The sequence below is a fragment of the Hippoglossus stenolepis genome, chromosome 1 (assembly GCF_022539355.2).
Source record: "Hippoglossus stenolepis isolate QCI-W04-F060 chromosome 1, HSTE1.2, whole genome shotgun sequence".
Classification (NCBI taxonomy): domain Eukaryota; kingdom Metazoa; phylum Chordata; class Actinopteri; order Pleuronectiformes; family Pleuronectidae; genus Hippoglossus; species Hippoglossus stenolepis.
Window position 1 is genome coordinate 7,362,640 of NC_061483.1, and position 27,943 is coordinate 7,390,582.

The following is a 27,943-nucleotide window of genomic DNA, read 5'->3' on the forward strand; positions in this document are numbered from 1 at the left end:
TCACCACAAGATATATATTTTATTCATAGACCAAAAAATAATAAACAAAAATATAAAGCATCACATCAACTTTTCATAGGCAGAGAAAAATAGAGGGTATAATTTTATACAAGACATCTAACAAGCAAAAAAAAGAAAAGAAAAAAAAAAGCATAAATCACGACTAATATTAACGATTACAGTGAAAAAATTTAGACAAGGGGATAAAACACAAGCACTATAAGTTGAAGAGTGTATAAAAATGACAAATTTGCTTGCAAAAATATTCCCTACCGGGTAATTACATCGACTATGGGGTTTAAGAGCCCATTAGGATCAGGGCCGCTGTGTTCAAGGACACTAAAAGCTCTACACAGAGCCGGCTTGTCTCAGATCGGTAGATGCTACTGTTTCTGAAACAACCTGACGTTACAGTTAGAAGGTTCACGAGTCCTCATCAGCGTCCACGCCAGCTTTCAGTCAAATCTCATGGCTTTGCTGTTCTCTTGAGTCCCTACAATGTTAAAGATTAGCACCACTGGGCTGGCATTAACATCAAACGCTGGGTTCATGTAAATAAGTACTATAAAAAGATTCAATATATTGTCCGTGTTCACCCACTGAGTCTTTGTCTCGTGTTATGGAACCAGAAGGAAATTGATCCACTTCCACCACAGTGGGTGGCTCAGAGGAAACGGGACAAAAGCTACGAACATGCTTTTTCTCCAACATTTTTTGCTTATTTTGTTTTTTGTTCCCCGGCTTCCAAAACCATCAACATTATGAAGGTCACATAATAACACATGTAAGTCCTACATGTACACAGACCTAAAAAGACAGGGTCATGTTATTAACATGCCGCCGTCTATCTAAACGTTTCCCTTTGTGCTTTGTGCTGAATCTTGCTTTTTGTCTTCACAGGTTTTCTGCTACATGTCACACATGTTCTGTCACGTCATGCAAAAACACTTGAACAGAGTAAATCTTCAGCATGTGATCACCTCATGAAGAAGAGCTGGGAGCGACATGCATCTGTTTTCTGTACGGAACTCTTGTTATTACGATCCTGAGTGAACAAAGAGTCAATATTACTGATAATACAAAAATAAAAACCCATGTCATGGACTGCTGAGAACTCAAAACGTGAGGTGATCTTCCTGCCATCTTTACACGTGCTGCAGAGTACTCCTGCCACACACAAGTAATCTAACTACTTTTTTGTGTGTTCAATTTGTCATTTAACTACAAGTTTGCGAAGTTGTACAGTTTCTGAGATGTTTTCCAGGGTTGTGTAAAAGCCTATTATGTACGAAACTACTACATAATACAATGCTGCAAATTAATTTTTGTAAATTGGCAAAACTTCCTGAAATAAACGCAGGCAATATTTCATGTAACAACAAAATACAACTGTGAATGAATGAACGTAATATTCACGTTTTACAAAAGTGCATCATCCTCCTGGTGACATTTTATGTATAGCATTGTCTTTAAATACTCATATTTAAAAGGGTTAACTCCTGCTCTACTGTTTCCTGAAGCCTCACACTGCTCCGTCAGAAGAATTTGGCCCACGGTTCAAATTAGTGAATGACGACAGAGTATTTGGGAAACTGGAGAAAAAATAAACCTTTCGAGATCATGATTTCGAGAATAAAGACAGAGTCGATCAGAAAGAGTTCCACGCTTGAATTCGTTACAACCCCCTGACCCTTTGAATTTCAAGCAGATGTAACAACAATAACCTCAGAGTCAACCAAACATTTCCTTTGCCACAAAAGAGGCAACTTCCTCTATGTTCGTATGGTTCTTTCTTCAGAATACAGTTCCTTGCTCAATATTCTCAATGTCTTGATGCTAATGTGCCTTAAGATGAAGTATTACTGTGTTTGTGAAATCTAAACAACAGTATTATTCCCTCTCTAAAATGACACGCAGTGTAAGTTTACCTGTTTATTCTTGTAATCTCAGATATATTTCTCCCCTTTACGTGACCCTAATACTCTTGCAGCGATCAGAGGGTAAAAGTTTGATTCAAACTTTGACAGATTTTTTTGCTTTCTCATTTGTTTCTGTCTGAAACTGTTACTTGCGACCTCAGCGTGCCAGAGGCGGCATAAACCCACAAACAAACATGTGAACTAGGCTTTACAGTACAGTCCTTCACACAGTGTTTCAAAATGATGGCTCCATTATTCCATCATCTCAATACAGGATCCAATGCCCAAATACAGGAACACAGTCAAGTGAGATGTATTTAACATGATCTTACACATGCTTTACAAAGTTGTTATTAATGCTTAACAAAAATTAAATTCTTTTTTTTTTAAATCCATGGTTCACTTTTAACATCTGTACACATGTAGAACATAAAAATCAAGAGAATGAAAAGAGCAAAGAAAATAAGAATCTCTTAACTGAAAAAATCAAACCCTCCTCACATTGCTACAGCCTTTCTGGCACAAAGATGCCAAAGACAAATATTAATTCTGGACAAAATGTAGAGATCATACTAACATGGTTCTGCTTTAATGCACTTGTCCCCATTCGCCACAAACATCATGTTTATAAAAAGTGCTACCGACAGCTGGTGGGGGAGGAAGGACCGCGTTACAGATCGAGGAGGGGCTCGTTGTCTTTCCGTACTTGTGTAGCCGTTCTTTTCTGCATGGAGTCTGTGTGTTTTTAGTCACGTGGTGTTCAGGAAGCGGGGGTGGATGAAGGGCTTCCCTAGGAGACGCTGGAGCAGCGGATGCTTGGGGAGCCCATTTGTGTGAGCACCTTGTCAAGCCACTGCAGGGGGCCGTTCAGGTGGAGCTCGATCCAGCAGGGGGTGCTGGTCACTGTCTGTCGCCTGGGAGAGACACCGGGAGAGCAGAGGCAGATGTTAGAGAGACAGAGAAAGTTGTTTAGAGGACAGAGGACGGGTGAGTTAACTTAAAAAAAGACGTTTCAGCAAAGTGAAACAAACGCACAGACACGAGAAGCCGGCTTCAGGCAACAAAAGAAAAGAAAGTGCACGATAAACAGGATGAATGCTGATCAGTTAGTTACACTTCAAAATGAGCCGAGAGTGAAGTGAACTGAAAAACCATCCAACCCTCTCTTGTGTATTTGTGTCATCATTTCTTTTGACTGGGGATCTAATCCATGTTTCATGTCTACAATAATTTAGTTGTATATAGAACCATGTAAAAATCTGAGCTGCAGGATTTCCCTCTGGTTTATATCGTGTGATTCATCATGAATTGTTTGTCTGAATGAATTTGATGAATCAGTTTTTTTTATGAATCAAAGAGGTAAAAGGGACAGTATGAAAAACAAGCGTCAGGCAGCAGGGAGAAAAGGCAGAGAGAGAGAGGTGGTGGGGGTGGAGGGAGAGAAGAAGGAGGGCTTGGCTGGTCCAGTAACCTGAATCCTGTTTTTAAGTGTATCCACATGTCAGCGTTGGGTCTGGACAGGGCTGCTGTGCAGTCGCTCGCAGCACAAAGGTTTCTCCCCTGTGGAAACCTTGTGAGCGCAGCCAACTTTCATCCAATCATCTGCTCTCCTTTATTCCGTCTCCTCCTTTCTTACTATCAGTGAGTCAGACCGTGTGGAAAATAGGGTGGGGATGGATGAGGGAAAGTCTGACATCTCTTTTTTGACACAGCCCATGTGTGTTTGTTTAAAAATAGTCTGGCGTGCCAGCTGGGGCCTGTTTCTACTGATGAGGGCTCGGGCAACGTCACACACCGGATTCACCAGAGTGTGAGCAGATGCCTCAGAGCGGGGGCGGCTGGATTGCGGGATGTGATTCACTCTGTCTGTTTGTTTCTATTGTCTGTGTTTACATACGGGCTCGATATTTGCACAGTGTTGCTGACAACTTGGTTTGGAGTTTTATCTTCTGTTAAGCAGTTCGGCTCTGAAGCGGTCGAGGTTTACGTTTAGGAAAACGAGTGGTTGTCATTAACCCAAAGCTACAGCTTACCTGTACTCGGCTCCCCAGCCCTTAACAAAGCTCATGCGGATGGTGCACATCCTGGTGAGTTGGTACACGGCCTCGAAGCCCTGGTTGACTGACTGGGCCAGAAGGGCAGCAAACTCCTGGTTGTTGAAGATCTTCAGGTTGCATCCTGGAGGAAAAAAACAACACTTCACTTTAAACGTTCTTTTGACCTTCCCAAATAATTTAGGAGCGTTAACTAGTCCTCAATCATCCATTTAATTTAGATTTGGCAAACTAACACAGTCCTCTAATGTCGCCGCTGTCTCCATTTGTACATCTCTGTGTCCCTAACTTTACACTGTCCATCTCTGTCAGCTCGACACACACCTGGAGGGATCTTGCAGACCGTGGCCGGGTGCCAGCCGTAGCGTTGGTTACAGTTGGGGCTCTGGACAAAGATGGCGCTGTCGCTGAGACACTCTGCAAACACTTCTCCTCCGATGTAATACAGCCGCACCCCCCGGCCTTGAAGAAAACAGAACAAACAAACCCCTCAGCTAAACATGGGTAAAGAAGCACTGTGTGGTGATGAATAAGGATTATTTGAGTGGAGCTGTACCGATGTGTCTGCGTGTTAACTCCACGGATGCGTTGCGGTTGACGTTGGACAACAGGCCCAGGCAGAAGCGCTCCGAGTTGGAAGGGTCCGTGAAGCCGTCCACTGTCAGCGACGGCTGGGAGGCGTGGAAGGTCTCTCCTACTCGCTGGTTCAGCTCGTAGTATGAAATGGAGCACCAGAAGGCCGGCTCACAGTATGTCACTGGCTGAAGGTCTGGCACAGAGACACAGAGAAAGAAGCTTTCATCAAAACCAAATGTAGAGGGACAGAGTAGAAACAGAGGGAAAGAAGTACTGGATGGCTGAAATGTGCAGATCAATTAGAAAATGAAGTGGTTGAAATAATACAGGCAGAAAGAAAAGTATTGGTAACGGGAGCAAAATAAGAAGTGGGTGCAAATCAGACAAATTATGGCCATAAAACCAAGGAGCATGGAGACAAAATGGAAGTGAAGGGCAAAAAGGAGGAGGTAAAATGGGTGAACTGTGGGGAGAAAAGGGGCTGAGGTAGAGGGGGAAAGAAGCGCCACCAAAGAAAACATTAGGCCCGGGCTTGCATCACAAAATGTCAAACCCATACGCCGTTTCCCAGAAGCTTCGACCCGATAAAATGTGGAAACTCAGCCCTCAATGAAGGGACAATGGAGCCAAGATGGTCAAATTACAGGCTTATCCTTGATAGTTTTCAGTAACTTCCACTGGTTCTGGTAATTTGCTCTTTTTTTCCCCCCTCAACGTGGCCACTCTCTAACAGCTTTAACATTTCGTCCTTGGCCTTTGAAGTTCGGAGGGAAGCTGGACAGCACTGCCAAATGAAACTGGTGTGATTTTGTTATTTCACCAGTAGCCATCCAGCCAAGCCCCCTGGCGTTTTTTTTTTCTCCATCCTGATAGAAGAAGAAAAAAAAGTGTAGGATATTGTCATTGATGTTAGTGTTGGCTGGATGGTGCCTTGGCCTGTTCAGCTGCTCACATGGTGCGAGGAAGACAAAGGCTTCTTTCATCACCTGGATTCCTCTCTCAAAAATGGAGTTAAATCAAACAGAATTCCCACCGGGCAGATACACCATTGAATCATTTGTCTGTATGTGGACGCAGGCAGACAGAAAAGTACACAAACACAGACTGACGCACACAGACACACACACACACCCCTTACCTAAGCTGTTGTGTGTGGGTGAAACAGGGTTAGGTGACAGGTTCGGGGAGCTTGTGTCCATGCTGTGGGTCATCTGGTGATCGCTGGTCTCGCCATCCTCACTGAGGTAGCCTGGTGGTGGCGTTTCTGAGACGCACAATCACACAGACAAGTCATTACATTTGTGTTGCATAAAGACATTGACATTTACATGTATCAATCGTTTTTAACAATGCACAGCCACGGTGTTGTTATCAGGAGTCCCTCAGAATCTCAGTTTAACATATTTGACGTAGGAACAGATGTTTGTCAGTTCTCAACTTGTGCACTAAAGTCCAGGTCAACTAATAGGAACCTGGAAGTGGATAATCCAAAATCAAATTATTGAACAATCTGAACAACGACAAAGAGAAATTGTTTCCTTTGAAGAGAAGCGCTCTCTCTCACTACCTAATATCCACCGTTATAATAGCGAATTTGGTAAAAAGCACCTGACTTTTAAAGGGAAAGGCACATGAGACTCTGATTGGTTTAACGCCTGTAACACTTGGCACAGCAAACACTTTTTCTGCCAACTAGCTAAAGTGGATTTGGGTTGGCCCTAAATGCACTTGCACCATGCGCTTTAGACCATGTGCTTCTCAAATAGAGCCCTGAGTGTGAATGGTGTTAGGAGGCTTTCTGGTACCTGGTATGTAGTTGCTCTGGGGCTCAATTCCAGCAGGGAAGTTGGTGTTTTCGGGGATTGAATGGCTGTAGTCATCCAGCGGCGGGAACTCACTGGGGATTTCTGTGTGTCTGGGCACCAGCACAGGTGGTAGTACTGTCCAATAGACATAGAAACAGACAGACACACACACACAGAGCATACCAATAGTGATTGGTAACATGTCTGGATAACAAAATAATATTATAAAACGAAACAATAAAAGAACCATGATAGCTTCTGCAGAGGAGACAAACGAGCCGCGAGCTGTCATACCTGGTGTCTCTACTCTCTGGTAGTGGTACGGGTTGACGCACACTTCATCCTTCTTTGTGTGGAAGGCGTACTCGCACAACTCCACCGCCCGCAGCTCATGGTGGGACTGCAGGTCGGGCCAGCGCCACAGACGGCAGTAGATGACGTGAGGCAGACCTTTTCTGTGGGAAACCTGCAGACGGCCATCCAGAGACCTGCCGACAGGAGGAGAGGGAGAAGCAGAGACGGCTGTTAATAATGTGCAACTTTTTGTTTTGAGATACTGCTCGTTTGTCCTCAAACGTTTTCTGACGACATTATGAAATGATTATGACAATATAACCTGTTGAAATTTTGTTAATGTCTGATCTGTGTTCCTTTTCTCCTTTGTCATTAAAATATTAAAAAAAACTTTATTTTTTCCATTTTATTTGCCTCATTTTAAGGATGTTAGCTGTTATTGATGTGATGATTGTCTCAGGCCTTTGAGAGTGGATTCCCCTTTTACGTGTTGTTTCATATTGGGAAACCTGATGAATTAGTTTTAATTCATTCTTCATATTGGAATCAACCAAACATAACTCTGTCCTCAAAACACACATCAAACACTGAGTCTGGGCTCTTGCACTTCACTTCCTGCTCCTGACGAGGGATCCAGCTGTGGGTGCACTGGTTATGAGCTAATGTCTAATAATAAACAATGAGATTACAGCGTGTGTGAGGTGAACTTCATTGTGTTGTGTAACATCTGCACTCATCTGGTACACAATACTATTGGCAGGGTGATGATTTAGGCCGGCAGATATTAATGAGCAGGAGTTTGACGCTCAGATTGACATAATGGGGTTGTAGCCTCTAATCTCTGAGCACAATGACCCATGAAAGAAAAAACTAACCTCATCATCATCTTACGTAAGAGGCTGGGGCCACATACAGTGCCTTGCATAAGTATTCACCCCCTTGGACTTTTCCCATTATGTACTGTTACTAACTGGAATTCAAATAGACTTAAATAAACTTTTTCCCGTTTGATCAACAAAACATGCATAGTACTTTGGAGGTGCAAAATAAATTTTATTGTGACACAAACAATAATGAGAACAAAAGTTGACATCTGTTGGGTGCATAAGTATTCACCCCCTGTGTCAATACTTGGTAGAACCCCTTTCGCTGCAATTACAGCTGCAAGTCTTTTGGGGTATGTCTCTACCAGCTTTGCACATCTAGAGATGGAAAGGTTTGTCCATTCTTCTTGGCAAAAAGATGAAGCTCAGTCAGATTGGATGGAGACCGTCTGTGAACCGCAATCTTCAAGTCTTGCCATAGATTCTCTATTGGATTGAGGTCTGGGCTTTGACTGGGCCATTTAAGACATTAACATTCTTTAATCCAAACCATTCCTTTGTAGCTCTGGCTGTATGTTTAGGGTCATTGTCCTGCTGGAAGATGAACCTCCGCCCCAGTCTCAAGTCTTTGCAGACTGCATCAGATTTTCTTCAAGGATTTCCTGTATTTGGCTCCATCCATCTTTCCTCTATTCTGACCAGTTTCCCTGTACCTGCTGAAGAGAAGCATCCCCACAGCATGATGCTACCACCACCATGTTTCACTGTTGGGATGGTGTGCTCAGGGTGATGGGCAGAGGTTTTCGCCACACATAGCTTTGCATTGAGGCCAAAAGTTCAATTTTGGTCTCATCTGACCAAGCACCTTCTTCCACATGTTTGCTGTGTCTCCCACATGGCTTCTGGCAAACTCCAAACGGGATTTTTTATGGATCCCTTTCAACAATGGCTTTCTTCTTGCCACTCTTCCATAAAGGCCAGATTTGTGGAGTAGACGACTAATAGTTGTCCTGTGGACAGATTCTCCCACCTCAGCTGTGGATCTCTGCAACTCCTCCAGAGTAACCATGGGCCTCCTGGTTGCTTCTCTGATTAATTTTCTCCTTGTCCGACTCTTCAGTTTGGGTGGACGGCTCCTCTTGGTAGGTTTGCGGTTGTGCCATATTCTTTCCATTTTCTTATGATGGATTTTATGGTGCTCAGAGAGATGTTCAAAGCTCTGGATATTTTTTATAACCTAACCCTGCTTCATATTTCTCCACAACTTTATCCCTGACCTGTTTGGTGAGCTCCTTGGTCTTCATGATGCTGTTTGTTCAGTAATGATCTCCAACAAACTCTGAGTCCTCACAGAACAGGTGTATTTATACTGAGATTAAATTGCAGACAGGTGGACCCTATTTACTAATTATGTGACTTGCAAATGTGATTGTGAATGCAATTGGTCGCACCAGATCTTTGTTAGGGGTTTCACAGTAAGGGGTGAATACATATGCACTCAACACTTTTCAGATTTTATTTGTAAATAATTGTGAAATCCATGTAATATTTCCCCACTTCCAAATGATGCACTATTTTGTGTTGGTCCATTACATAAACTCACGATGAAATAAATTTTAATCTGTGGTTATACCATGACAAAATGTAGAAAAGTCCAAAGGGGTGAATACTTATGCAAGGCACTGTATGTCCCTTCTATCTCTCTCTCTCACCCACTCACTCTCACACAAATACAGAGTAAGGGTCACAGGCTTAAGCTAAAGCCCTTCACAAGGACAAATATCAGCCCCCGAATAAAAACAAGGCTGTGTCCTGTCCAACCACTCAAAGCTCAGTAGTGGCACATCTGGGTCAACCATTATGGTGTTTTAATGTTTTATGGCAAAAGCTTTCATTCAACGCCACTTTGCTTTTAATAGAGGCTGGGGAGTGTGTATGTTACTGTGCGCTTTATGTGGAGACGAGCATACAGGGGCACACGGCTGAAGAAGCAAGCTGCTGAAGCTCAGAATCCAAAAAAAAACATCCCTAAAGAGTGCAACTGAGTTAGTTGATAAAGTTGAACTGAACCTGGACCCAAAGGTCGAGTTAGTATAACCCAGGAGAACTGCCCTGCACTTAATAAACTATAAACTGAATAAACTATACAGTTTTATACAGCTAAAAATCAGTTTGTGATGTAGTAGCAGCACTGCCCACAACCATGAAACAAGTTTGTCAATCAATAACACATAAAAGAGCCGGTTATCTTCATAAATGTCACAATAAAAACACAAATGGCGTCTCCCTCATTGTGACACCTGTGTTGTTAAGTGATAGGGTGCACTGAAATGTCTCTGTTAAAGATTGTTCTGAATTATAGGTAGTGAGCAAAGCCTGTATAGAAAGATGGACGACACAGTCTCCTCTTCCTCCCACTGTCGATAAACACACTGGACCAATCGTGAGTTAGTCTCAGATGTCAATCAGGGTGTTTCATCCCACTTTTATGATCTCAAAGGACAAATTAAAACAAGCCAAAATAAACACTTGAACAAACATCAGCATGATAAGAACTATCTTAAATGATGGACACTATATTTGAGAAAAATGTATCTTGACTTTATAGTTTGGCCCATGTCCCGTCCATTAACCTAAGCCCCTTTTCCACTGGTCATAAAACCAACTAACACCCGCTAACCTCTGGCTTTTGTCTACATCATCCACTTCCATGAGTAAAACCTGGATCCTCACACAGACAAACACACTGGAACTCAACTCAAGTCCAACAACATTGTCAAAACCCTTGCACTGCAGCTTGAGGTGCTGATAGCCTTTACATTCGAATACATGTCTTCTGGTAAGTGAGGAGCTACTTGTGAGAACTGTTCCTCTTTTCTATTGCACTTTTCCTGTGTTTGACGTGAATCAAGTCATGATTTATTTCCCTTTACCACGTTGCATCATTTTGCAATATTTCACTGGTGCAGGAGCAATTCTGGCCTTTTCATACCATAGTAACTTTAAGTTTCAAGGACTGGGCAAAATAAAACAAACATAAAAAAAATACATATAAAAGCTTTAAAAGACCTAAATCACCATCAAATACGCAGCTGTAATAGCAAATCATAGGGAAATATCCAAACGTCACGAGGGAAACACATGAAAAATGCATTTGCAAAGAGGAACAGTGATCACATGTAGACGACACTGGCCAAAGGAAACAAGATATTTACTTAATTACAGATTGAAATGAGCAAACTGGAATAAAACTTCACTGACTTCATCCACAAAAAATGGGCAATAAAAGGTTCAAAGAAGTAGAATTTGATTCAGTGTGTTTATGGTTGCACTTACTATTTTAAAGCAGAAAAAGTCAGAACAACTTTTTCTTTTTTTTGCTGTAGATGTGTTAACTGGTCAGACTGGGCTGATCTGATGTCAGTGGTATGTGTGTTTGGTCCCTGCTGCTGCTGAGTGGGTGTTTGGTGGGGCCAGACTCTGTGTGGGCTGAGACAGACGTGCACAAACTGCGGTGGCATTACTGGCTGGTTGGTGTCCTACTTAATGTCCTTGTCTTTGTGAAGCCCCTTCCAGTCAGTGTTTTTAAAGGGTTACAGTTATAGTTTGGAATGAATCACACTAATAAAGCCATGAGAAGCTGAACTGCACATGTGGAATACAACACAACAGTGGACCTACAGTAAGCCTAGCTATGCCCCACACTTTTAGTTATTTGTTGTGTCAAGGTAGTAGTGTCTAAAATCCTGTTTATTTGTGTGCATGCAGTGTAATGTCTCAGGAGGAAATTAAGGTGAACACACACACACACAACAGTTTACACACAAAACTTGTGGCTGTATATCGTCATGCACTCTAATGTATTCAGTGAAACACAGGCCAAGTCAACAGACGCACAACTGAAATCTCCAACCTTCCCTCTGAGCCCCAGCTGTCACATTTCAACATGTTTGATTTCAACACATTACAGGCAGTGCTAATCTGCCAACTAGTATATTGAGTACACAAATATCTCCATCATATTGATATGACAATATTAAACTGCTCGTTTCATATAAAAACAAAAATAATAAATTATACTATAATAATATGACACACTGAAAGAAGCTGCGTTGCATAATGAGCATTTTTGCTTTGGATACTCTGCTTTGAATCCAGGAGATATGACTCTTTAACTTAAAGTGACACTACATAACTTTTACTGAGCAACAGCGCCCTGGTGGATATGACCCATGATCCCCAGCTTCCCGAACCAGGAGAGCTGCTGCTGTAACAAAAACACATTCTTCATATTTTAAAAGTTTACTGGGTGAATATTGGAGATAAACGCTGGTTTTTAAGTCTTTTAAACTGATTCACAGTTCAGCATTGCTCTTTAACTTGCTGGGCCTGATTATGGCAATTTAATCTATGACAATCAGTTACCTCCACACACACAGGAGGTCGTACCCACTTACTTAAGTTACATAGAGAAAGAATAAGTGTTTTTCCAAGTCAGCAAACCATTAAACTAATTTTGAAGCTGCTATTTAAAGGTTAAAAAAAAAAAAGATGAATAGTGTCAAAGAACCCAAATATATAAAGTAAAGAAAACCCCAACAGTTACAACAGTTACAACTTGCACATGAAACACATGGACAAGTCTAGGCACAAACACACAATCTGAGTGTGACTCACTTTATTGAAGAGATTTATGACAGCATGCTTGAATGAGACTTTGATGAGAAACAGTTTACTGACAGTGAAAACCACTCCTGTGCCACCACCAAGCCTCAGCCTGTTGTTTAGAGGAAGAGCCAGTAGCACTGTCTAAACAGCCAAGCTCACATTCTGCAAAACACTTTAACGTGACACAGAGCTCAGAGTCCTTCAGCTATGTAGCAGAGGGGGGGAAACTATGACCCCAAATTCCCTGCTGGGCTCCTCTGTATGTGTGTGTGTGTGTGTCTCTGAGTGGGCTCTAGACTGAAGATTTGATGGACATGGGTGGGATCCAACAGCTTCCAAAAATCCATTAACTCAGGCCAGCACTTTTCAAACTTCAGCCTCTCCCTACAGCACCAGAAACTGGTCAACACACTGGGATTTTATTTACACACAGTCACAACACACTGAGAAATTAGATGGGGACCAATGATCATTTAGTTTTTTGTTCATATAAGACTATATCCAGCGATGTTATGGCGTGACAGCTGCAAATAAGAACTATTTTAATAACAGAGCAATCCATTAGTTAACCCATCTAGTTGTTTTGTCTATGAAATGTCAGAAAACTGCTACCTACTACCACAAGGTAGTATAAGGTCATACTCGGAATATCAATATTAATATCAAGACAAGTGGAGTATTCTGACCTTAGCTGAATTATGTCGACATCTTAGTCACATTATCATGTCCTACTGGAGTATTCATAGCATTTTGCAACATCGACATATGGCAGTTACCAAATGCTTACAGGCACATGCCCTCAGTGCCAACAAGGGTTGTGGAGGAGGAGCTGTAGCTATTGCAAAATTAGACTGAAAACACCCAAAGTGGTTTACAGTGGAATCGTACATTAAACTGTTTCAGGTTGAGGTTTTAAAACTGGCGGAAAATAACTTTGGACGTAACGGTGTAGCGGAGGTAATGAATTGAGTCAGTAACAGAAATATGAATGGATTATTCTACTAGCAACTCATGAAAACATCACAATCAAAGTAATGTCTTATTGTGAAAAAGGGTCAATAGCTGGAGTATTGATGTCTGAATCAGTGGAACCAGATCTTTAAAGACCTTGCGCTGCTGCCTGCCTATAGTGCAAAGTCAGTGTAATGTCCAATCGAGCCAACTGTGGAAACAGATAAGGGGTTGAAACCAGCTGACACGAAGCAGAATATAAATACAATGATGTCATAAATATGTTAAATTTCACATTTTGACTTCAAAAGCACAGATTGAAATAATGAATCCACTTCCTAGGACAGGGAAACTGAACAGGGCCATTGTTAAGGTTATGAGTAACACTGGGACTTTGCACCTTAACCAAATGGTTGAGATGAATAACCTTTTTGTTATTGTACAGGGACTTAATGATTAATCAAATATCGAAATAGGTACTTTTTAGTTTTTTGACCAATCAAGATAAACTGCCCCCTCTAGAATATCCAAACTTCCCTTTTCCTGTCCGTTACAGATTTTACTGGCATGTGTAAAGACAATAATTAAGACTTGCGTGAGACTGTTTGTCTTCAGCTCATCTCAATTCCCTTTCTGATTTAGTACGAGAGACAAAGTGCTGACATTACTCTGTCAACAAACGGTCGGAGTGAAATTGATCTGCAAGAATGAAAGGGACAAATTGGTATAGATTTTCTTTTGCCACAGGGGAAATTGTGTCGACATCATTGTGTGCTGTGACCTGAAGCTGAGGCTGAACCTGACCTTTGAGCCCAAACCAGCTTGTCTGCTTGTGTGAAAGGCAGCGAGTGCAATCTGTGCATTCGCACGGACACATACACAGGTATGTGCGATAGTGAGATAAAATAACCATCCCTCAAAGGGATTCACACATTTCTTTATCAACTGTATTAGGATATGGAGGAGTAAGTGCAGAAGTGAGTGATTGTGAAGAGGAGTAGTTTTTAGATATGTGTGTGTGGCTGACTCAGAAAACAGACTGAGACGGAGCAGATTGAGCTTTACTGAGCTGGGGAGAGGGGGGGCAAAACAAACAGCGAGGCATGCCCAGTTACGCTCAGAGACACAAACTATACACACTGTGTGTGTTCAGGCTGGCTATGGTCTAAGAACACACACACACACACACAAACACCCTGGCGGACTGAGACCTTTTGACATGGACCTTTTACATCTCTCTGCCAAGCTTTGGACTCTAATGAAAGTCTAAGCTCACTAAAAATGACAGAAAACACTGTCAGACTAAATGCCCTTTGAGAGTCTATTTTTTTTTGTCCTCCAGGTGTTGGTCATCAGGCTGTAATATATGATCATTTTAGAAGCTCTCCCTCATGTAATTAAAAATGATAATAAGTAAGTGCCTGCAAATACTACTACGCAGGGCCTTCTGTCCAGAGAGCACAAAGCAGGGAGGACAAAGTGGGTGGTGGATAAAGAAAGGAGGGTGCTGCTGGACAATAGGGTCGGCAGACTGTCTTAGCAGCTCAGGGCAGCTCAGAGTGTCTGTGACTGGGCCCCCTCTCCCTTAAAGCCCCCTCTTTCCTCTCCTCCGTCTGTCCCACTATCCCTACGTCCCTATGCTGCCGGAGGGGTGAGGCTGGTGGGGGTGGGAGTGGAGAGATGAAATGGCCTTTGTGCCTTTTTATAAAGTCTGTGGCCAGTCTGTCGAGCCATGAACACCAGGGCTGCAGTCCAGTGACATTCAGCAGGGTGCGGGTGTCTTCCAATAACTACATTTCAAGAGACAAATCATTTACTAAATCTGCTTTCAGATATGCACTGAAATCCGGAGATCCTCTGGACATCTCCTGGGGGATCGCAAATGTTCGATTGAGAGCCTCCCGAGTTTCTGCTGACTTTCTCTGCCCGGCCCCCTAGTATAAAGTCCACAGAAACCCCGGAGGAGCTCATGAGTGAATACAGCAGGAGATCATCTGCAGGATTCACCGCGAGCAAATGAAGGAGTTGATGACGCCAACATGCGACAGATGTAATAAAAAAAACAATCGACAAAAACCAAAACAGAAAACAAATACCCCCGGATGAAAAAGCGTTGACACACACAGAAGACAACAAAACGAAGATGTCAAGAGAGTTTGTTTCTATTACACAATTACAGAATGTAGACAGCTACAGTTTGAATCCTCTCTGCCACTAAGCTCTACTCAAAATTTCCTTCTCTTTCTCTCCTACTGGAGTTTGTTGGAGAGACGCTTCTAAATGTTGATGACAGAAATATTTAGGGAGTTGATGTGTGTGCAATTTGGTGAAGTTTGATTGAATTTAGGAGACTGTTGAGGCCTTGGACGGAGGCATGTGCTCTGCTGAGTGCTATTCTAGTTATTCATCTGAATTTACCTTGTGTTCAGACCCAAAAATATCAATAACAAAAGTAAGGGGCTGCATCGGTGGGGGGAGGGGATGTTATTTCAGATACCGGTGATACAATTAAATAATCCAGGAAGGTCAGTCTGCAGCAACAGATCCACGAGTTTTATCAGATGCCAAAACACTGCACAGTGGTTTATAATAGTATGAGACAGGATTTAAGAACCCCGGAAAGTTATTATGACAACAATCATTTTATTTACTAGAACCAGATGGGAATGTAGGTTTTTTGGCTAATCCAAAAAGGGCCGACTCTCAAACAGAGCAATTATTTGTCGCTTCTTTTCTTTATCCTTTGTGATGTTTTGGACAAAAACAAGGCTTTTTATAGATCAAACAATTGAGAATCAAGAAAAAAAATCTAAAGACTAATCAATAATGAAAATAAGCATTTGTTGCAGTCCGAGAAATAAGTCCTTGTTCTTTGACAATGAGGGACAGATAGTAAAAGTTTGGACTTTGACGGTTTTTATTTTCATTTGGGCAAAACGATAAGCGACCAACTTTATCAAAGAAACAAATGCTCTAAGTGTACAAAATTGTTTAATGCATTCTGACAGTGGTCACACAGAGGAACATATTCCACATACACACACCACCCTCCCACTCTCTCTGGAAAAGCCATCAGACTTTCTTACGAAGAAAAGAGTTGGGGGGGTGGGGCTTTGCGGAGATGAGGGAAGTAAACCAAGAATAGAGTGTGAGAGAAAAGCGAGTCCCACAGGTGATATCATAAGGCTGGAGTGTTCTGGGACCAGTGAAGGAGGGACTAATGTGGAATAAGACACCAGGAGACAGACGACTGGCCGAGGCTAGACGAAAAAAACAGTCTGGACGTTAGAGGACTGGCAACCATTAGTTTTACTGCTAATAGTCAATGAGCTGAGCAGCCCGTCTCTTTTTTTTCAGAATCAAAATGATGAATGACTGAAAATATTCCAGATGCAAGTCATCAATAAATCATTCCCAACAGCTCAGTAATTTTTCCTGCAGTAAGAGACTGCAGGAGTTTAGGCAGAACTACAAACCCAGTGATAGTCCATTCTCCTCCTGGATGTGATGATAGGATAGAAGATTTTGTGTTGAGCGCGATTTGATTAACTGAGCTAAAATCAACTGAGCTTCATTAAGCACTTAGATTTGATGATTAGGATACACAGATAAGGATTAGTACAAATGTCAGCACGCTACTTTATGTGGTTTTTCATTAATAGATATCAATCGTGCTGCAGCTGCAAAAGCCAGTGAGGACTGATTAAAAAAACAACTATGTTCTCAACCTGAATACATTGCTGATGTTCTGCACTTTTCCTCTTGTTGCACAGGTCACAAAATCTGCAGAGGTCGCAGGTGGAAGCTGAGCGCTCTTCCTTCTCAACTATCACAAGCTCTAACTTTAACATATTGGGACAGTAGATGAAGATTTGAACAAAGGACTTGCCAGGTATGTCACCATCTTTTCTTCTTTGCCAATGCTTGTAATGTCAGAGAAAGAGGCGAAGAGACAAAACTGAGGATGTGAACTAAAGATTCAAAAGGAAGCTTGATAAATCTGTTTATTTGACCTCAGTGGAACCAGATGCCGAATGGAACCAGTCATCAGAACTCATCCCTTGTTTCCTGTGTTGCTATTTTGGGCGTCCTTGACATTTAAGTGTACTGTACGTGGAGATTCTCACTTGACTTCCGTTTCAGTTTCTTCTACTCTGATCAAAGCGGTGACATCATCTAGAGAGCAAATTTAAGCATCAATGTTTGAGACAACTTAATAACATAATATTCAATACATTTTTTCGAACCAGGATTTATATATTTAGGCCCTTATTGTTTCATCTGCTGAGGCCTTTTAGGTAGTCCTGGACTTTTTGAAGTGATCAACGCTACTTATCTTTAACAACTTTTACTCAATCTCAGCAATTTCTTTGCCCAATTTCTGTATTGTAAGACTTTCACTTGTGCTCGTGGCTTAAAAGTAATCTCCCTCTTTCCCTTTAAACCCCTGCTCCTTCATGTTGAGTTTTCCCACATGTATCCAGCTGTAGTCCAGCACCCGTAGCAGCAGCAGTCGCACTAGTGGCCAGTGGAGCACAAAGGCAGGTTTGTTGTCTGGTGAACATGTCTGTGTGCGCGTGCGTGTGTTTCTGTGTCGTGCACACGCACTCCCCCGCAGATAGGGAGACGGCCGGGGCCAAGTCGAGGCAGCGCTGTCTCTCTAACCCCCTCCACCCCTGGTGCAAGCCGCAAACCAAACAGCAGCCCACGCCCTCCTCAAGGCCCCGGCAGGCAGAAAGAGCATTCCTCTGAGCTGACTAACCACACATGCACGCATGCACACACATACACACGAAGGATAGCATGAAATCATATGATAGTCTCAGTGGCCCCAATGCGATAATCACATCTTTTACTGGTATATTATGTTGCTGTGACTTACAACCAGAACATTTTAATTTAAAGTTTATCACATTGAACCACATGACATTTTCATTGATGATTTCAATTCAATGAATCCTTCATAAACTTCATCATTTTGTAAAGTTTAAAAAAACTCATCAAAGTACATCAAAGTACGAGGCATGTAAAGGGCAAAAAATACCCAAAACTTGCACAATAAATTATAATTAATTTCTTTAAATTATAAAGAATTTCCAGTTGGGTTTAGGGTATGGCTCCAAGAGTATTGCCCTTATTGACATGTCTTCTGAATTTCACACGTCACACAAGGTTTTGTCGGTTTGTGAGCATGTTAACACCCATAAGAATGAGTCGAAAGATAGAAAATATGAGGCACAATGAGGTCCTGGCCCTAAATATCACGGTGTTACTGTGACCCAGCAGCAGCAGGAGCCAGTTGAAGCCACCAAGGTCCAACTCATTCAGTTTTTTTAGGTCACAACTCTTTGGTTACAACAAGGTAAACAACACAACACACACACACACACTCAGTTTATATATCTGTCTGGACTCAAGGCAGTGTCTTGTTTCTATAAAGCAAATGGAACAATGATGGAAATCCTGAACCCAACTAAAGAGAGAACCTCCTTATTGTAACTAGAACAGACAACCACACACAGACAGACAACACACATAAACTCTCTGTGACCTGTCTTGTATTTCGTCTCTGGCGGACAATGCTGTCTCAGATGACTCATGTGTGATACCTGGTGTGAAAGCTGCCTAAGTGAGTGACGGCGTGTCACTGTGTAAAAAGACCTGTAACCACACTAAAGCATAATTAAGATGAAGGTTATATTATGATTATTTGATCATTTTACAGACTTTATAAGTTCATAAGGTTTTGAAGTGCATCTAATTGATATTATTAAAGATATTCACTTATTAAGAGAGGCAGTGTTAGGTGGTTTCTAAATAATAAAGAGCTGTACTTTCAATCTATTTGTCCATCGATAGAGAATTCAGTAAATCACGTTTTGTTATTTCTTCTAGCAACATTTTTAAATGGTCTATCTTTGAGTTATGGACTATTGTTCAGACAACACAAGACTTTTATCCACATTTTTCACCGAACTTTTATCGACCAAACAATCTTGAGATTAGATTCAACAAATGAATAGATCATGAAACAGTTGTAGCCCTAAAATAATCAAAACAGATGTTAAAGGAATGTTTTCTACAAGTTATCTGGGGTCAAAAGAAGGAACTGCACGTCTTGTGCATCACAACAATAAATTATTTTCCATGGGAGTGTTTACCATCGACTTTAAATGTCAGGCTTTTGTTCAAGTGGAAATTCACTTGAAACTGAGCCAACATCTGGATTTAACATGGGCAGTTGTTGTTTTAAGTTATATCTCCATCTTTGCCCTAGGACTATACTCATGCTGAACATTAATGCCCACGCTAATTCAGTAGCAAATGTGTGTGCACTGATAAACAAGAGGGTGGATAGACCTCTACTGATAAATGACCGAATGTGTAGGAGAGCTGTACAGGGAAGGTATACAGGGTTTCTGTAGGTTTCAACAAAGTTAACCAAAGGGCCTTTTAAGATTATAATGAATGAAATACTTATGTCAAGAATGACAGATCTAAGCATCTCAGCGTCCCATATCTTCAGTGTCAATATGTCGTATTGTCTATACAATGTAGACAATATATTGACACAGCAACAGCATTGTGAGTGTACATGTCTGTGTGCGTCTGTCATCCAGACTCATGCAGTCACACTTCTTTTGATGTTGAACTGTCGTGTAGCTGGAAAACAAACCAGTTCTATTAGCGTCTTTATTTTCATGAAAAAAACACACTAGCCACGGTCTTCCTTTGATAAGCCAGAGAATCCACCACGCTGCCTCTTGCCAAATATTCTGTCTCCTTTGCTTCCTTCATCTAAACCCTTGGCTTTCTGGTTTGCCTGCTCTTTTACAGTCTGATCCCCTCAAACTTCAATCACTTTTTTCATCACTGTTGCTTTCACTCTTATTTCATTCGGTCTCCCTCACGGAAACACATTCTTCTGCTGTGATGACAGGTCTCCCCTCCAGCACCATACACAACACTGGGAATCCCCAGCTAATTTCCAGCTCTGTATTCTTCCTTGATCTCTGCCGCTGTTTCTCTCATTCTACCTCTGTCCCTCTTTCAGAGCTCTTAACACAACAGCATGAACCAAAGTAATCCAAAACTACTTTTTTTATTTTACTGTGTCATTGAGCAGAAGAGGCCAATGTTTGCAAGCGTTATGTCAAGTTCCTACATTACATTTTTTAGCCCAATATTCCACTCACCAAAAAATGTGGAAACTCAAACAAAACAAAGACCCAGATGGGAATCAAATCGGCATTCGATTGGCAGTCGCCTTTTCAAAGATGCAATTCGAGAGGCTCACAGACACGTTGCGTCCTCTGAATAGATTTCGAAGTATTTCGACGAATTGGCAACAACTACAGTGGATTATAGTGCAGGACTGGGGGAAGGCATTATAAAGAGGAGTAAACTCAGAAGAGGAATAGTTTGAGGTTCCTACTGGTGAAAGATTTTGTCGTATGAACTCGAAGCAACTGCTAGACCCCTGATCACAAGACAGCAAGTTGTGACGTGTGAACTGCACAGCAATCGTTGGTGTTGCATCGTCTGAACTTGGCATTAACCCAAGCATGCACACAATAATTCCGCCGAAATGTAGGCCTAAAATTTGTTGATTTTGATTTAAATCCAAGCAATTTGATCGATGACTTAGTAAATAAGGCTTTGACAAACATGTTTGCCAAGATTCTGATTCTCTACAGTGCGACAGAAAATTAACTGCCAGTAGCAAAACCCTATTGAGGTTTGTTTTCCAGCCTTGAGGTGAAGGTTTTGAGCTTTTGATGCAACTCTTATCAAACCAGGTCTGACAGAGCTCATGCTTTGGTGTGAAAAAGTTAACACAAATTTCAATAATCAGAGGATTACCACAAAGTAAATCTATTGGTTTTGACTTTAAGCTCTGTCAGTCATATTTTGTGCCGTTTTCGATCACCATCAACTCTACATAACTCTGAAGCTGTGGTCTTGACTTGATTTTCATGGGCTGACTAAATCAATCGAAGACCATGAAAAACACAAAGAAATCCTCTTAGGTCATTATATAAGTCCCCCATGAATGCTATAAGATGTTAAGAACTGTCGTGCATGAAAACACCTATGTGAAAACGGCTGTGATGGTATCTCTGTCTTCCTCTGAATCCTTCCTCCCTATCTCCCTTTTGCCTATTTGTCACAGATATGGAGCTTTTCATCCTTATGAATATAATTATATGTCTTGTTTCATCTCTTTTTTTCCCCCTGAGCTTGGGATGCTTTCTCTCCCTGCCTCCTGCCCGGACATGCAGCAGTGTGAATCAGACAGCCGTCTTGCTGCCAGGAGGGATGTGTGTAGACAAGACAAAACCACTACTCAGCACTGGTCCAAACCCATAGTAAGTAAGGATAGGTTGAAGTGAGGAATCCACTCCCCCAGGCTCTGTGAAAAGACACAACACACACATACACGCAAACACACACCTTGGATAATTCCTCTTAATAAATCACAAGTGTTCCCACACTAAACTGGATTCCTACATAAATTTACTGCTCTTCAACTTCTACAGAAACATGTCACATGAATGAGTTTATACTTCTGTTTGGCTTCCATTTATGTAGTCCTCTAAAAAGGCTGTAGTCCTTACAAACAGGAACACAGAATCCCTGCAATAAAAGACTAGACATTGCTAGAAGTTACTGAGAGACTGAATTTATCAGGCAGGTTATCACATTAATATTGTCATCAATGTAGTGAAGCTGTTGTCTCATCTGCCACTTACTTTCATGTGACGTCCACGATCAAGTAATAGAATTTACTAAACACCACAGCAACTCCCACCTGGTCATTAGTGAGTAGTTTGCACACTACAAGTCCTGCGACTGCTGATTAATCGAAGACGACTGTGACAATCAATTATTTAAGTAATTTATTGTGCAAAACTGCAATGCTTCCATGTGAATGTCAACATGGAAGATGAAGATGTCCTGCATCTATGTAAATGGAAATATTTCAAGGTTGGACTGTTAGTTGAACATGACATAAAATGTAAAGGCTTCACTTTGGGCTCTGGAAAGTCCTGGATTAGCGGAAATTCCCACTATTTTCCGACATTTCTAAAATTAATGCATGTTTGAAAGGGTTTTCAGTCATTTGCCTGCCAAAATTACAGTACGCATAATGCTTGGTGAGGGTCTTTATGTCATAAAAATGTTATTTTTGCATGTTTGCAATAACACAAAGCTACAGTGTCAGCGTTTACTTTAATAAGAACTAACATTTAGTAGCCTTGCCCACATAAATCCAAGTAATAGCAGCGTAGTGCTGAGATGCACTTGAGTAATTACCAGTGCAGTCAAATCAAGAAAAATACCTAATATTGTATGTTGAGCAAGTGACGAATTTAGAAACTTGTAATATGCCAAAGTTGCACCATGTACCATAGGTTTATATATTGCATTAGGAAGTTGGTTAAATGCTTGATTCAATAGTAAACACCTTGTTGTTATCATCCTCCAAGTTTTTCTGCTGACACCCTCATCAGCTGGTTGGCATGTGAAATGTTAGGGCCTTAAAAATCCCCATTTCCTGAGCTGACACTGCTATGGTTTAGCTGTGAGCAGGTTTAGGCACAAACATGACTTTGTTCAGTAAAGGTCATGGTTCAATGGTTAATATTGAGCTATCATTGTGGTTCAAGGTTAAAAGAACCACTTCCTCATGGTTGGGGAACCTTCATCATGTTGGTTTCAGTGAGGAAACAGTTGAGGCTATTGGTGAAAGAAAGTAACATTGACTGTCAGTCGTAGGGATGTCAGTCATGTCACAATACCAAACATTTTGTAGTCGATATTGACAGCATGAAATTTCCACGATACTCAATTCGATACCATGGCAAAAAAACAAAACATTTACTTCAACACACATTGTGAGATTTCAGTGGTCAGGTATAACTCAATGACTGTAAGCAAACAGCAGAGGCTGCACACGCAATGTACACACACACACACACACACACACACACACACACACACACACACACACACACACACACACACACACACACACACACACACACACACACACACACACACACACACACACACACACACACACACACACACACACACACACACCTATATACTCGAGTTGGCAACCCATGGGTATAACAGAAACAGGCTGGGCTTCTGTTTAAAGTGCAGAGTCTTCTTAAGCAACACAAATAAAGACATTTGTTAGTCATCCTGTCACATTCAAGCCATGCAAGCTACTACACTTCACACACACCCAAGCATACACAATGGTAAATGGTAAACTTTCATGGTTTGACGCACTTTACACACCAATGTTGGTGACTAACCCATGTTTACAGTCAAAGGAGTGAGAGGATTTTAAAAAGAGGAACATGGAGAAAGAGAGACCGACAGAAGGTAGGTCAATACCACAATGCCACAACTGCTCGTTGTTGAGTGACTAAGGCTTGAAGTTGAACCTCAGCATTCACTCTTTTTACTGCTCTTTAGAAAAGTAAAAACAGCTCATTGTCGGAGCCACAGTGGCCTCGAGGCAAGTAAAGCAGTAGCCCTGCTAGTGATAGGCAAGACCTGATTCATAGGGTAAACATTGTTTGTTTTCAGCTTAAAATGGGAATATAAATCTGAGTGACTGTGACTCATGTGTTTTCCCGGCTTGCGGGCTTTATCTTCAGTGTAATCACATTGGAACATACACATTGCACAAGCTGCACCAGCGCCCACATCATCCATCCACTCACACAACCCACACCCAAATATAAATGTCTCGACCAAATTCACCATGTTGTGATAACATGGCTTCTAACCCAAGATTGACGTGTTGTTTTAAATGTTAATGTTTAAAATCAAGCCCAACAAACCCCTTTTAAATCAGCTGGCTAACCCAAAACCCACGTCACTTTTTCCTCTAGATGTAATAAAGACGTCAAAGTCACTGGGAGGAGTGGCTTTGGTCTCGAAACTATAAACTTCATTAACTCTGTTTGACAAAACTAGAAAACATTGGCCTTGAGATTTCAAAATGAGCTTCTGGTATTTGGCTGTCTAAGATATGATATCTGAATCAGCTGCGATGACTAAACCACCTGTTTCCTCCCATAAATTGACACCACGAGATACATGATCTGCTTTTCCACCACTGGATGCAGCTACTGACTCAAGCAGCGCACAGTGTCTGCTTCCTACAGCACTCAGCATCACAGCAGACCGTCATCCACAGGGGTGGCAATGAGCCTCATCAGGGAGTTCATGTGTCAGAGAGATAGGAGCTGACCTCCCCATGGACAGGCCTGAACACGCAGGCAGCTGCTGTCAGCGAGCCAGAACACAGGGGAATTAATAGAAACAGCAGCTCTCCAGGGACACTGTTAGCCCGCACTGACAGCCAGCTCTGATCTGGGGTCATCTTAATACACTCTGCCTCTTCCCCTCTGCATTAGTGGTGGGAAATATGAAACCCGGATCATGACAAACATTATTTAACTTTCCGGGTAGGCTTAGCTCTGAATACAGGCCCAGGTCTGTGCAAGCTGTGATATGCACAGTTGTGGCAATCAAGAATGTGGGAGTGCCCTGCGTGGGGTTCAGTTTTCATCTGACACACTGTGTGCTATTAAATCCACATTACCCACACATGCAAGTGAGATTTTGTGGGCACACGCAAACGTTTCAGGCCTATATTTGTTACTACAACAAGTGAAAAATAGAAGAGACTTAAAAATAGCTGTGAACATGCACTCTGTAGCCAGCCTGTAAGTTATACTTTTGATGACCTGAAAGAAACCCGACTTCATAACTGTTCAGTTTTAGTTCACTGTCATTTTAGAGGCTGTAAATTGTGGGGTTGTTGAATTCTTTTGCAATACAGTAAGAGGTCCACTACCCTAATTTAAGTCTGCAGCAAATGCTTGTTTTTTATTGTTGATTAAGATCATTGATTACTTTGGCTGTTTTTCCCTAATATGTTTTGGGGTTTAATTTGACCAAAAAGACAACTAAATATTCATTTAAATATCACATAGGACACAAAAGTATTAAAACTTCAAATTTGAAAAGGTGGAATCAGCGAGTGTTTGTCAGTTTATCTCGAAAAATGAATCACAAGTTTAATTAAAAAGTCTAACTAATTTATGTCTAACTTATTCAGCTGTGCCTTCAAGGGGTGGATGAAATGTACCAAGTTGTACTTAAAAAAGTACTCAATATATTGAGTTATGTTGTTAAAGCATGGCGGGTGTGGAGATAAGCAAAAACTTAAAATTCTACTACTATTCTATATAGTAATATATCATAATATTATGATATGCACATATTTTAGAAACTGAGATAAATAAAACTCCCAACGTCTGACAGACACAACCCGTCTCAAGCTCATACCTGTCACAGCCTGTTAGGGAAAGAAAGTGCCTGCAAACTGATTCCCAAAACTAAGAAGCATTCAATCGCAGGGCTTCTGTAGAGTCCATCAAGTAAAACGTAGGACTTTCAATTCTAAAAGACTTCTGATGATGTGGACTAAATCCATTGTTTGCTAAAATCAGCACTTGCTCACCGAGAGCTGAGGAGCTGATGAGCTACTGGAGCTGTGACCCTTTTTGCTGCAGGTCTGTTTCTGACTGAAACTAAATAAATGGATTGAACAGCCTCCTGCAGCACAACTCACTGTCAAAGCGATTCTTCCAATTAACTATTAGCAATTACATCTCTCTATGATAACACATTTTATACCTCATATTTCAGTCCACCATAACCCACCCAAAAATGAAAATTCACTCATTATCTACTCACTACTATGCTGATCGAGGGGTGAAGTGTTTGAGTACACAAAAAACTTTTGGAGTCTCAGGAGTAAACAGTGTTGCAGCCAAATCAAATACAATTGAAGTAAATGTTGACTGATTCTTCAAATGTAAAAGAACAAACTCCAAATGCCTCCATACTGCTCCAAGTGTCTGTAAGCCCTGACATTCAAATTCGACTCGAAATGGCGTCATTTACACCGTGTTAACCTTAATATCCGCGGCTTCACAAGATATCAGTGGACATTTAGGCTAAAAAACACAGTTTAAATGATGAATTTGTATGTCGGGGCTTACGACAGTTGTACAACTTGGATTTGGTTTGGTTTGAAGAATTGATCACCAATTACTTCAATTGCATTGGATCTGGCTACAATACCCTTTACCCCTGAAACTCCAAAAAGTGTTTTGTGGACTCAAAACACTTCACCTCCTTTGGCATAGCGGTTAATAGAGAATGAGTGAATTTCCATTTTTGGGGTGAACTATCCCTTTAATATCTTCTTTAAAACTGTGCAGAGTCTGCAGGAAACCTCGTGGAGGCACCGACAGGAGATAACCGAGCCCAGAGCCACAGACTCGCCTACGCACCCACAGCCGAGCTAGAGAGTGTCCCAGATTAAGGCCAAGTTATATAACTCGCTCTCCCATTCGTGCGTTTGCATCGCATGTGCGCTGCTGCTGCTGCTCAACAACAACAACAACAACACAATAAAAAAAACGACTTCAGGTTCGATCCCGGGACGTGGATTGTGTTTCCCCAGACACACTTGACCATGGATGTGACAGCTCGTGAGGGCTAGCTTCTCCCAGGACCCAGCGTTAGCTCGTTCAGCGTCACCTCCGCCACCATGTTACCGGGTAGGGAGGATGCCACAGTTCGCAAACAGCACGGGACGCGTGTATTTCTCCGTAACAAGTGTGTTATTGATGAGTAAATGGAGGCGGACGGGTCCAGCCCGCAGCTCCGGGGGGCTTCCTCCCGCTCAGAGTGCACTTACCTCGGTATGGTGATGCACTTGGTGTTGATGTTCTGGGTGGTGATGGCTTTCTCCAGCTCGTCCAGCTGCCCCGTCTTCTTCAGCTTCTTCACCAGACTTTTCACGGCTTTCTCGCACCACTTCTCCTCCTGGCCGTTCTGCTCCCCTTTCTTCCAGCCCAGCAGCCGCTTGACAATCGGGGGCGTGAAGGGCAGAATAGACATGGTTGAGTTCGGCTTGAGTCCCGCCGCCGGTGTCGAGGGGAAAAAGTCCGGTCGGTTTGCGGGAAACACTGTGGGGAGTGGGGAGGGGGGGTACTGCTCCTCTTCCCACGGTCCACGCAGCGGAGGTTGAAGCGGTATTCAGCCGGTTAACAGTTGTTTAATGAACACCGAGAGGGCGCATCCCGGAGTTTTCACCCCCAGCTCGAGCGCTCTCCGACGGTCTGAGTCGAGTAAACCAGCCGCGGACTGTGCGCGCCCCGGTGGTCTGCGGCGCGGTGTACTTCTGTGCCACTCCGCGAGGAAACCTAGTCCCCGTGTGCACGTCTTCGGGTCGGTGCTTTTTTCCGCATCCACCCAAGTCGAGTCCCGGCCGCGACACGTCTTTACCTCGCACGCGGTTCAAATAAGGAAGTGGAAGCACTTTTTTGCGTTTTGCGACTTGTGCACGGACCGCCCCCCTGATCGGCAAAGTTTTTGGTGATGTTCATCCGCGGTGCTGAGTCCTCCGACTGAAGTCTGCATCAAATGCTAATGCAGGAGCTGCAGCCGAGTGTGTGCAGACTGCACAGCAGAGCCGTGCCAGGCCGGTCTGAGCAGCAGCCCCGAGCAGCAGCTGGCCCGGTGTGCTGCGCTGATGTTGCACAATCCCCGCTGCTGCAGATGAAAGTGCATGCGGCCTCCATACGCTGTCACAATCACACTTCCACCGGTCGTTTGATGTTTGTTTTGCAACTGTGAGCGAAACAGCATGCGAGTGGACTCGGGAGGTTCAATGACACCAAGTCCCACTTTCTCTTTTGCTTTTGTTTCTTTATCAATTCATGAACAGACACGGCTGAACCACC

The 27,943-nt window shown here is 42.3% G+C and overlaps 1 protein-coding gene across 1 annotated transcript; it reads right to left on the reverse strand.

Moving 5' to 3' along the window:
• Nucleotides 1-27,702, reverse strand: smad3a (SMAD family member 3a). The gene is made up of 8 exons (XM_035154134.2): nt 26,896-27,702; nt 6,649-6,842; nt 6,355-6,489; nt 5,688-5,813; nt 4,530-4,742; nt 4,298-4,435; nt 3,953-4,097; nt 1-2,833 (listed from the first exon to the last, which is right to left on the reverse strand). The coding sequence occupies exons 1-8, from the start codon at nt 27,096-27,098 to the stop codon at nt 2,710-2,712; spliced, it is 1,278 nt and encodes a 425-aa protein (XP_035010025.1). The 5' UTR covers nt 27,099-27,702; the 3' UTR covers nt 1-2,709.
• Nucleotides 27,703-27,943: the final 241 nt, after the last annotated feature.